This window comes from Nuphar pumila, chromosome 5 (assembly GCF_984573655.1).
Source record: "Nuphar pumila chromosome 5, dmNupPumi1.hap1.1, whole genome shotgun sequence".
NCBI classification, from domain to species: Eukaryota; Viridiplantae; Streptophyta; class Magnoliopsida; order Nymphaeales; family Nymphaeaceae; genus Nuphar; species Nuphar pumila.
The window spans coordinates 22602054-22615461 of record NC_143253.1 but is presented as its reverse complement, the minus strand read 5'-3'; the positions used below and the strand labels follow the sequence as shown (position 1 = coordinate 22615461).

The following is a 13408-nucleotide window of genomic DNA, read 5'->3' as shown; positions in this document are numbered from 1 at the left end:
TGGTTCCGGAAATGAAAAAATGACACCAAAATAAAGAACATCAACAAGCATTTTTCTTTTGAAAAACAAATACCAGGAAGAGGATTGTAATAACCCAATACTTCGAGATGCTTTCCGTCTCTCGGGCACCTGCTATCGGCTGCCATCACTCTATAAAACGGCCGGTTTTTGCACCCAAATCGTGATAATCGAATCCTAACAACCATCTTCCCCCACTTATTCCCGTCCAAGTGAAACTTGTTTTCGGTTTTCTTGAAGATGGGCAGTTAGAAATCACGAACTCTGTGAAGAAAGGATTTGAAAGACGCCAAAATGCTAAAAGTTCGGGAACTAGGATTTGAGCGAGAGTATTGAAGGGGTTTTCTCCTAAATCCAACATACGGCTTAAGGCTATGAACGTCTACTGTTCGGTTCTGGGTCAGAAATCAGGCTTACCCGTATCCGTAAGGTTTGTCTTGGGTATCCGATCCTAAATGAATAAAACCTAATGAGTATGACATTTTTGTTGGATACCAGACTTAACCCGGCTTGACCCAATTATTTTGTACGTGTTTTTTAAGTAAAGATATGTTTGAATAGCGTTTTACCTTTCAATTGTATGGTTCATGTAATCCTTATAGTATCCAGATATGGTTTCTCTTATGGTGGGTTCAATTGGATTGGATCCAGACCCGATACCAACATCTTAAATCAAGTCTAGATCTGGTTCCACTTGGATCCAAACCAAACCGGAACCGTTGACACCAGGGCACTTTTTCTTTTGGTAGGCAAGTTAGGGGACAATCTCGTGACATTCAAACTCGGACCCTCTTTTATGGTGGTATTATTTAACAATTCCGTTGTCTAAATTGACACCTTTCTAAATGATTTTTTCAGCTAAACCCCTATCAATATATATATATTAGATAGTCCAAGAGAACTTGTTGGATTTGAGTATAGATCCAATGTAACCATATGGGGTAACTAATGAAAATTTGAAAGCCACGTATATGGTGGGCGCATAACTCACATGAAATCAAACACATGCATTAAAAATATATTAAATGTGCTAAATAAATATATTGAATATGAGATGGAAACACCAAGGGAGGTTATAAATTATCCCTCATAAAAAAAAAAATGATTGGATCTGGTAAAAATATATTGGATCTAGTTGAACCTGTATGGATATGAATAGATCTAGTTGAATGTGTGTAGATCAAGGCAACAATATTAAATTCAGTTGAACCTATTAGACCTATATAATATAAGTGAATTGGATCCATATTGGCACCATGCAATCCAAGAGTATTTTTTGGGTATGCCTTATGGATAGATCTTATTTTATTATATATGAATCTATTGTAGTTCTAAATTAGTATAGTGACATTCAAATTTATTTAACTTGGTTACGTAGGATTATTTATGGTTTGATGTATGCATAATTTGGATAGTTTCTTATTGGGTCATTGTATTTAATGAATCTAGTGATGGATTAAGAAAAATATAATGTTAGATGTGGGGTATGGATTTATTTGACTTTGGAACCTAAGAAAATGAATTTGGACTATGGACAAATCTTATGTAAATCATATTTTTGCTTAAGCTTTCATGGAGATCCATTTTTTTACTATGGATCATGTTGGACTTGATGATAATATCTCAAGTCGTTGTAACACTTATGAATTTTATCAGCTAAATAAATTTGAATTTCATGGTCAAAATTTGGTACGAGGATATTCATATTGCTTTTAGTTTTATCTTTATTTAGATCCTAAATATCCTGATTGGATCTTCGATATCGGATCCCTAATATCCTATTCGAATCCTCGATATTGGATCCCAAACATCTCAATTGGATATTTATTAGTAGATTTCAGTTATTGGTTCAGATCCTTAATATCAGATCCTCAATATCATGGTTAGATTGGATACTGGATCCAAAGCGTATTATGCAGATCCACGAATCTTAAATTGGATCTTGAATGGGAAAAATCTTATATGGAGTACATAACATTTTAATTGGGTCCATAATAGTCTATCAGATGTTTGGATCCCAAAATTTATACCCGAAAGTTTAGATCCATATTAACTTATTTGGATCATGAACATAAAAATTTTTGATATTTTAATGTAGATTTTACATTGGAAGCATTAAGGTCCAATTAAAATTTTATATTGGATCCATATCGGAAGTTTTAAATCCTTGTAATATAATGTTAAAGCTTGGGATCTTTGGGCGGATCTGGATAGCTAATATGGATCCATGAATATATTGGATTGTGGATCCATATCACACTAGCAGCCATTATGGCATGGTCCAAATTAAAAGGATTTGGATCCTTGGATGGACTCAGATAGCCATGGTTTGGACCCAAAACATAATGAGTTGCGGGTCACGATATAGAATACCCAAACCCGCAAATTTTTTTTATATAGGGCTCACGCTATCACGCGTGAAAGTGTATGGCAAATTGATTTTTTTTTTTATAATGGGGCATTAAAAATAAAAAGGGGTCCACTATTGAACCCTTAGATAAAAGAGGGAACGGCGTTAAAACCTTTTTTTCACGCAGATTGGGGAGAGGGAGGAAAACTGACCCCCACCACTCACCCACGACTCTCCTTCTTTCCCATTTCCTTCTCCCACTCCCTCTCACGAAAATCCTTAAAGGGAGAAACCCCCAGCAGGCGTGAATCACTTTCATCTCCCTTCTTCATCTCTTTCTCTCTCTCATCTAATATTCGGTTACTCTTAAATTACGGGGGTTTGGATCTACTTGTACTCTGAACTGTGCACAGTCACCATCTCTCATCCAATATTCGGTTGGATGTATTTTGGTAATGTTGAATGATAAATGTTCTCTCTCTCACTCTCTTACACTGTCTGATAAAAGGCTTCACGAAATCAGCAAGAGGAGAAAGAACATCGAAAAAGGTAGGATTTTCTGTGATTTTTACGTTATGTCTTGTTTTCAAGAGTGCAATGTATTACCGCATAACCCATTGACATGAATTTAACCTCAGTAAACGCAGAATCCGTGTTCTGCGTGTATTACAATACACGGGTTACTTGATCAGTGTGTTTTAATTTGGGAATCTATATTAAATTCTCTGAAATAAATACTGGCCTGCGTATGTGTAATGTTTTGAAGTACGGCAGAATGGATTTTTGTTTTTTATCTCTTTTGATGAATAAAATATGTGTGCATGTACCTGTATATTTTTTAATCATGTTAACTGGAACCATGATGGAACTTAATGAACTGCCAATTTATATTTTGGTGTTAAATCCAAAGACAGATATGCATAAATTAAACTGATCAAAACTTCTAATATGCTTGTTCTGAGTTTTCTCTGTGGAATCATTTTGTAAGAGGTGCGATAAAAACATGTCAGTGTTACATGCTTAGATCCAGATAATAGCCTGTCAAATATTCACTTTCAATCTGTGGTTTGACTGTGGAGATAGATTGTTCATTTTGAAGTTTTGGTAATATCTTGTGAAGGGGAGTCATAAAAATCTTTAGGGATGCATGCTTAGATAGGAAAATATTCACTCCCAATCTGCGGGTTTGATTGTGGAGCATAGATTCAAATGTCTAATTCTGCGTGTTTTGAATTCTAATAATATTTCTGTAAGATGAGTCATACAAACCTTTCCATTATGCGTGTTTTGCCTTGAAAAATATTCTATATTTTGGTTTCAACTTTTAATCTGCGGGTTTAGCTTTGAAATATATTTTAGAATTCCTGATCTGTGGGCTCTGTTTTGTTCTAGACATTAGAATCCTTGATCTGCGTGTTTTGGCATTGAAAATGCTATTGTATCATGTGGCCTTTTGAAAAATTCTGATGTACGTGAATCTTGTTGGAAATGTTCGGTAGTATGTTCAATGAAGAAATATTCAGATCGGTAGACTTGGCTCATAAATTTCATAAGAGAGTGTTCAAATTAAGTATTTTATTTGAAAACATGTTGTAATAGGTTCACAGAAAATTTTACTGATCTGTGTATGGGCTTGGGACAAAATCTGTGACATGAATCAAATAAAAACTATTTATAGAGTGGCTTGGTTGGTCTATGAAATTTTCTTTAAGTTTTCAGATATAACTAAATAATAATATAGTTCAAAACTTTGATTAGCAATAATGTATATATATATATATATACATCTTGTCAAGGATCTGCGTTAAGTTGTTTGATGTAGGTTGGCTGGAGAGTTTAAAATTGTTATTGAAATCAAATATTTAGAATCTGATGAATGTTGTTATGTAACAAATATTAGTTACACTTTTAAATTCGAGTAGGAATCTGATTTATCATCTATGAAATTAATGGTTGTTGTCATGTCTAAAATATTAAGTCTGCAAGTGATTACATGTCCATTTATATATAAGCCCTCATTAAAATTTACCTTGACTCGTGGTTCTGAATTTAGGCAGCAAAAGTAATTCCTTCCATCCTTTCTTCTTTATATTTTTATTTATAAATATATGCTGATTCATGTTAACAAAATCTAGTAATATGTATTTTGTCAACATGCATTTATTTGATCCAACCACGGTGTTAGCTTTGAATATCCACTGGTATTTACAACAATTATTGCTTTCTTGGTCGGTTGCTTAAGTTGGCTACATTTAATAGGAATCAGCGTTGCTCTAATAATTTTTTCTGGGGCTGCGGCCATGAACATTAAATTTCAGTACCCATTAAGCATATCAAAGTTTAGGTTTAAGTGACTCTAGATGCACTGAATTCAGTCACCCAGAAACTGATTAGGGGGCGGGTTGTACTTGATTCATGCACACAGAAACGTGTGTTAACTATATATGTATTGCCTTCTGAGAAGATGGGCAATGGCATTGATGATTGGTGATTATTGAGTTGAGTCACCTGCGAATTTTTTAAATTGAGCCCAGGTTCAGGCCTGCGGTTCGAGTGAAATGTCATGGTGCCACATAGGCATGGGCCATAATATTAAATATAAATTTGATGAACCAAAAGTTTTCAAAGTACTGCAGGTACAGCTAAAGTGGTATAAATCAAAGACATAAGAACTCATAATTTTAAATTTTTGTCTGACTGGTTTAAAGGTACTAGAGCACTTGTTCTCGACGGTTTAAAGGTATCGGAGTACACTGAGTGGATTTGCATGATTAAATTGATATTTGGCAACCTACTTAACTAAGATGAAAATATTTGAAAGCGTGCTACCTTTGTGGTATGATTCATTATTTATGTGAGTACTTGTAATAGTGTGCTTTGAGGTTCAAATCATGTAGAACTCTTGATAAGTCAAGTAATAAAATTTATAAGATAATTAATTCACTCAGACTTACTTTGGAGAGGATAGGTGGTACATAACTCCAGAGACATGTGTTGTTTTGTTTCGAGCGGCAATGGCTTGTTGGTCATCAGTTCTCAAAGTTAGGAGACTCAGACTATTAATTTGTCCTAGGCGGTAGCTCCAAGTTCTTCTGCAGAAGTTAGGGATGCATCCTTTTTGTTTGGCATTCGTGCGGTTCTCTTGGTTATTTAACCGCTCCCTTATGATTTCAGTTTCAGATAAACATTCAGGTTAATAAAACATCAGGCATAATAAACCTTCGAATATTCTCTTTTAACCCATAGGATAACTAAAGAGAAACTTAAATTAAATATTTTATGTTCTTCATTCATGTAAAATTTATGAGATTTTGTGTTTAAACCTGTTATTATTTTATTATTCATGTATTATAAATGAGATATGCTATTAAATGATGCTCTGATATTCATTAGTCCATGTTATGTCATAGCTTTACTTTTCCTTGAATATCCAGCAACATTGCATATTCTTGTTACACTGTACACATGTATAATCATAGTAACCATACTACTCAGACTGGTTGTAATATGATCTAATTATTTTACCATTTTCAGGTGAAAAATAGAGGAACCAGAGCAATTACGGGATGTTGTACGTGCTGTGATACATGAATTCTTGTTGCTCTCGGGATATTTAGAAATAAATTAGTCATTTTCAGTTTCTGCTATTATAATGTTCGGTACATTTGGTTTATTACTAAAATTCATTAGAAATGGAATGGTTTGTGTTGCTTTGATTTTTCTTTAATGTGCCCGAGATGCTTAACCTGGTATAAAGTGAATATTTTTGCTGTTATTAAAAAAAAATCCTCAAAATTCAAGTTAAATTTTGAGTCGTTATAGTCAGTTTTGGATATGAACTCATATAAATTCAATGGATTTGAATATAGATTTTTGTTTTAAAACTGTTAATTGATCTAAACTTACATGTTGGCATGCTTGTTGTTTGATTGCTTATTTGATAAGATTAAAACCTTGAAAAATGAATGAGCTTATCATGTTTGACATATTCAAATGGTAATAGGATATGAAAATGATAATTTTCATTGGATATGGATATGATGCATATAAAAATTAAATCTAGATAAAGGACTTAAGTTTTATTTTTTTTATAGGCAAGCTAGGGTTAAGCAAACCCCCACTAATTATTATCATTGGGTTTTGAACTTGTAACTTCTCAACACAAGGTGACGTCTACTAACTTTTTAGTTTGCGGTGTCTTAATGCACATATTGCTTAATTGCAATATATTAAATAAGTAAAAGTTGAATTATTAATTTGCACATGCTTGTGGATATTTATTTGCATATAATGATAAATAATAATCATAAATCATGCTCCTTATGGTTTGTTTATAAGAATGTATGAATAAATATTTTTTATGCTTTACAAGCTTTATGCATGGTATGCAATATTATGATGTTTATACTTTTAAGTAATTATATTTATGATTGTTTGGATCTAAATATATCGATCCAAAATAATTAGATAGTGGTTAATCTAATGAGAGTTAAATCATGTTGCTGCAATGATGATGCACATAGATAGTGAGAATATTATTTATAGTAAAATTTTGAGTAGTGAGAGTATTTGCTATGTTTGGCAAATCAAGATTTATCATTTATCCATGAGTTGATAAAAATGTATAGTACTCTGCTAGTGTGAATCTGAATTTTATGTAAGCTTATTAGCATATGATGATGTCTCATGATATGGTCATGAAAGAGCAATAAAAAACAACATTACTAACTAAGAAAGTGAGGTCCACATTATAATGTATTGGAATGAATATGACAACCTTATGATATGTGTAAATAATTCATCATCATTTGCACATGATATTGTACATTAAGGGTTATGATTTAAATTGTGACATGATTATGTAAAATGGGTGCATGAAAAAAATTATGTCGTGGCTAAACTCATATCATACATGGAAAGAATCATGATTTATATAATGATGAAAATACCATATAACTATGTGGAAAAAAAGACTCATAGCACGTGAAAAATATCATACTTAAAAATGATGGAAAGTGCACATAGCTATGTGATAAATAACCCATAGCATGTATGAAAACCTCATACTTAAAAATGAATGATGAAAAACCTACATGACTATGTGAAAAAATATCATATTTAGATATTGATATAACCCAAAAAATTGTGCAGGTTTATTTGGTGCATGTTTTATCATGAAGCGTTATATGTGATGCATGAAGCGTTGGTTATAATATAATATGCTTGCTCACCCATATGGCCAGGTGGGAGATGTTGGATGTGAAAAACAGAGCTCGATCCCTCTTGACGGAAGCCATTTCCAAAAATTTCCACTTCGTTCTTTCTTCTCATCTTCGGTTTTCTCTTCACTCATTGTACACATACCCGATCCTAAAATTCTTAAAGAACCAACCACAACCCACATACCCTCTTCCAATCACTAACCGCACATTGGCTGGCCTCGTTGGTGAAAACCCTTGAGGTCCCCCAAGCCCATAGTGGAGTACACCCAGCTTCTACCTAGCGGCAAAGGACACCACCTGTGGGTGGGTTTCGAACTTGTGATGTCCCATCAACTTGGTGACATTCACAAGTCGCCCCCTATCATATGATCTGAGCCCTTATGGGCTCAATAAAATCATATGTTTTTGCATAATGGATTTTTAAAATCTCCATCTTTTTGTCAAATCTAAAGGCGCCTCCCAGTTGGGACAACTAGCACTACATCTTGGGTGAGCATGAGAGAACTGTTCATCTTTGTGCCAAGCCGTCCATCTATACGATAACCAATTTTAGGGATGTAACCTGGTAGGATTCAGTTCAAATGTGAGCAATTACTCAACCCAATTTAAATCAGATATTGCCTAATCGGACTTGCTGTCGGATCCAAGTTCAGATTGGAAAAGGTAATAACAAATTCCAATCCCATATCTGTCAAATTTAAATTCAGTTTCCAATTCTTTGTGAAACTCTATGCAGAATCCAAATTCAATTAGTAATAAGATGTTGTTTGGTCCACGACTTTGAGTAAAATAGACTCACATTCAGTTTGATATATGAACCAAATCGAAACCAATGCTTAACTTTTCATTCCTTCATTTTTTTTTAACGTATTATAGATCAACAACCATGAGAATAGCTTTCACCTTTTTATTGATTGTCTGGAAGATAACCATTGGCATCTTAAATTTTGTTTGGATGATAGTTTAACCTTGTTTAGCGGCTGAAAAAGATCTGGTTTTTTTTATTCCAGAAATTAAAAAAAAAAAGAAAGATAAAAGGTCTGACCCAATTGGAAAATGGTTGACACATTTCAAAAAATACAAGAAAAAGATGTTAAAACATTTTTGGATCACCCACAAGCCACAAGTACGTAGGATTTCTATCACTGGCACCAGTTAAGTACTAGCCCAACTATTTTCTAGTCACTAGGTGGCAAAAAATAACTAGTAAGTGGAAGGCCAATGCGACTTCCTGGGTTAAGGGGTAAGCCCACAGAGTTTTTTATTTTTTGAAAGGCAAGCTGGGGTTAGCCCTACCCCTACCAGCTATCTCTTAAGCCTCATGTGGCAGAGGGATTTGAACCTGGGTCTTCAGCTTGGCGCAGAACCCTGCTTACCACATGGGATACTACCTCCGTGGTAAGCTCACAGAGTTTTACATTGTCAGGACAGTGATAGTAGTAAGTATGACTGACGAGCCAGCCAATGATTCGGGTGGAAAAGCAAGGGTGTACTTGGTTAGGGATCAGGTAGTGCAGTCCAAAAAAATCAAGCCAGCATGATGAAAAATCTTGGCAGGATAGGTTTGCAATACCCAAGTTTTACACCAACATATTTAGTGTCATCCAAACATACCACCAAACCTGGTTTTCAGGGTAAAACCTGTTTATGTTCTTGAATTTTTAACTCCTCGAAAAGAAAAAGGCTCGAATTTTTAATCAGGTTTTGAATGTCATTTAAACAATTACATCTTAGGTCGAACATGAAAAGACCATTCATCTTCTTGTCAAACCATACATCAACGTGATGATTATTTTTATGAACGTAACAAGGTAGGATTTAGATCGACAATTGCTCAACCCAATTTAATTAGACATTGCCTAATTGGATTTGCAGTGGATTCAGATGAAAAAAGGTAATAACAAATTTGAATCTGACTTCTGTAAAATTTAAACTATGTTTAGATTCCAATTCATTATGAAGCTCTATGTTGAATTGAAATTCAATTAATAACCAATGCTTAACTTGATTCAATAGCCATGGAAATATCTTGCACCTTTTTATCCATTACAAGGAAAAGACTTTTTTTTCTTAGATTAAACAAACACGTCAAGTGTAATTTTTTCACCAAATAACTAATGAACTTTCTGGATTTGGGAGTCTGAGTAAAAGAAGAGGAAAAATACAACCACTACACTATGGTATGTATATCAAGTTATCAACTATACCGAATCATTTATCATACTACATTACTCCACCATGGGCAGGAGTCAAACCTGCATCTTGTCATTGACAAATCAAAATATTACCTTTCGACCATATCTGCATTTTAATTTGTCTTTTATACATGTGCATGTGCCAACACACACCCATAGATTATAATATCACATCTGTACAAGGTCAGATATTATCTTCTGAAAATTTTTAACTATTTTTCATTCAATTCATTGAATAAGTCCCTCCCCCACCCCTCCAGTTTAACCTTGCTTAGATGAGAAAAAAAAAGAGTTTTCCATATACCAAAAAAAAAAAGAGAAGAAGCTCTCATATCAGCTTAACAATTTTTTTTGTGTATACAATCAGTGGTATTGACATTTACGCATGTTTATATTCATTTTCAATTGATCATAAAAACAAGTTGGTGAGAACCATAAAGATGAGCAACAAAAAGAATAGCTGAATAAGCCTGATGAAAAATAAGTGTATCACATAATATGAATTTATATAGCATGTACATAGATTCATATAGGGCAAATGAAAATAGCTGCTAGGTGGAAGGATAGTGGTGGTATTGAAAGAGGCAAGGAGTGGTTTAGGGGTCAGGCAGCCTAAACGACTAAGTTTGCAAGATGAAAGTTCTGAGTAGGCGAGGTTTGCAAAACCCAAGATTTACACATGTATGTTTGTTGTCATCCAAACATATTATCAAACCTGTAATTAGAGGTAAATTTTGGTTTATGTTAAAAATTAACCTAGCTTTTTATCCAAGAGTTAATTTGGGTATTATCCTTTCAAGGCGGCTTTGACCCAACGTTTGCCTCATTGGGGCAGGTCCATTAAGTGGCCTGGTTATCGGCGAGTGTTCTTCATCATAAAAAAAAAATACTGATTTACAAAAAACGTGACCAATTGTACTTGCTTTTAAAGACTTCATTATTTTGTTGGACACAATCTTAGGAAGTAACATCTTATTTATTTAATTGAAGACAATGCCCTCTAAAGCATCTCCAAAGCTTAACTTTATCTCTAAGAACTTAACCACCTTGGATTTCACTTATGGAAAAAGGAGAAATATTTTGTCCATCAATTTTCTACTAATAATAGGAAATAAAAATCTAGAAATTCTATACCGAGAGTGACTGCATTGTATAACAAATTTGACGCATTTTCCCAAATGCCCCATATATTTTGAAATCTGCCAAATGTCCAATTTCGTAGGTTCCTGACTTTTTTTATGACCTTTTTATCTTTAGCACTAGCGGATCTCCCAATTTTTGTGCTTCATTTTAGCATATGAATTTACCTATATATATAATAATAATTTAGAGTGCGAATTTCACATTGGTGGTTGCAAAATTCTTTAAATGTTTATAGAATTTTTGAAAAGTTTACGAAAATCACGAAGTTTCGCATGAGGTGATGCAAAAATTTTTTTCAGCGTGAGAATTTTATAACCATTAAAATCAACATTTCATTTCTTAAAACCTTTTATGCGCAATCAGGGTTATTTTCGCATAACCTAGGGTTCTTGTGGTCTCCAAACGGTGGTTCCCAAACCTATTTTTTCCTGGCAAAATTTTTGGTGATTATTTTTTATGAATAGTGCAAAAAAACTTTTACAAGAATTACCGCAAAGATACATGAAAAAGGGTTAGAATTCTAGAGGAAAAAGGGTTACTGCTCTTTCAACATGCAAACGAAAACAGGAAAACAATAATTCACAGACTAAAATGAAATCTCGCATTGCTTAAAGTCGACAACATGCGAAAGTCTGTAAATACCACAAACTTTTTATGAATTTTGTATCAAAAGTAAACTTTCACAACAACCAATGCAAAACTCTTGACAAAATTCACAGTACAATCGTATGTATATATACACATAAATTCATACGATAAAACATAATTTTGTATCGTTATAAGTTGACAATATGTGAAAGTTTGTGAATTTTGTAACTTTCTATGAATTCTATATCGAAAGACAGACTTTCACAACCATCAACATGAAACTCTTGACGGAATTCACAAGTAATGGATTTTCGTAAGTAGTGTCATGATATTTGTACTATTTGTGTGAAATTCATGATTTCTACAAAAATATCATGCAAACTTTGTTTTTAGTAATATTTAACGAGATCAAGAGAGTGTTGCGACGTAAAGTACACAAATTGGAAGATCCACTCATGCTAAGGGTAAAAAGGTCTTAAAAAAGTTGAGAACCTTTGATATTGGACATCGAGCGAATTTCCAAATTTGTGAAGAATTTGGGTAATTGTGTCAAATTTGTTGTATAGTATGGTCATTTTCTGAATTCTATAAATTTAGCTGCATCTAACATGAATAATGGGTAAGAAGCAAGTAGAGAATACATGTGTTCTATCTTTAGATTTGGTCAAAGACAAGAAACACCATAGAAAGTATATAAACATGGGGGGTCACACCTGCCTGGGTTGCCTGAGTGGCAGCAGTCTTGGGGATAAGGTGCTGACCCTTCGCCCGAGGATTGACTGCCACTGGGTGTGCAGGTGCCTTTAACTAGTGGGTTCAATAAGGGTTTGGGTGTTGGTGATCCAACCCGCTTGGGGTTTACCTCACAGGGAGGTGGGCCCATTAAGTGAGCCGGGCCAGGATTCCTCATCATAAAAAGAAAAGACATGGGGGTCATTTTATTTTCTCTGTTTGTGTGCAAAGTGTTGGGGTCTGTAGTAGTGGACTCACAGGACTGCTCCAAATCAAAATGCTAAGATTTGGGCCAGTGCCAAGTTGATCGTTCGATTGATTAAAAAAAATGGTGGTGCCAAAGTTGGTCATAGAATGACAAAAAAGTGGTGGTATAGTGTTTTTTTAAGTGAAAGGGAAAAACAAATTTTGATTCTTGTGCACCACATGCAGTCAACATTACACTGTGGATGCCCTGACAATACATGAGGAAGAGAAAGAAGCATGCGGTTGAGACTTATTTATTCAAAAGATAAGCATGCTCACACTGCTCCTCGCTACATATGATGTGCAAGATTTCTTGCTTGTGGGATTCATTTTCTTTTGTTAAATTTGAGAATGTAATGAACCGTTTGGTTATCCAATTGCTTCCTTGTCTCACTTCCTTTGCTTCAACAAGAACCTAGTATTCAAATAATTAAATAGAGAGAGAGAAAGTTTTGGTAATTTGGGAAATATAGGACATTTTGGGGAAAGCAAGAAACTCCTTGATGGAGACATCTCAAGAAGGGTTGTCAACGGGTTCGGTTTGTATCTGGCACCCGACTGAACCCGAATTCCTGAGTATGGGCATGGAATGTGCTGACCTGAATAATATTCGGGACGACCCAAACCTGACCCGAGCAATATGCATGCCAGGTTTGGGTGGTGATTTTTGTTGGATACCTGACCGACCCGAGTATTTATATATATTTTTAATACAAATATACTTCTAACATTATGCGGGTCCTGGTTTGGGTTTCTATTTTCTTGACCAGAACGAACCCAAACCCAGTTATTAGTTTATGGGTGGGTCTGGGTCAACCCTGACCCAACCCGTTGACAGCCCTAATATCAAGTATAATATGTTAAAACATACAAATTTTCTTGCAAGGCATTCTTTGGAATTTTGGTCATATATA

The 13408-nt window shown here is 34.4% G+C and overlaps 1 protein-coding gene across 2 annotated transcripts in view; it reads right to left on the bottom strand.

Annotated features, from left to right (window-relative positions):
* Window positions 1–320, bottom strand: part of LOC149837096 (small ribosomal subunit protein bS16m/bS16c-like) — a 37681-nt gene extending 37361 nt beyond the window's left edge. The window contains exon 1 of one of the 2 annotated variants that reach the window (XM_090007242.1): window positions 74–320. In XM_090007242.1, the coding sequence (XP_089863368.1) occupies window positions 74–206 (133 nt within the window). In that variant the 5' untranslated portion in view covers window positions 207–320. The remainder of the gene's footprint in view (window positions 1–73) is intronic. The other variant, XM_090007243.1, reaches the window with a different exon arrangement.
* Window positions 321–13408: the final 13088 nt, after the last annotated feature.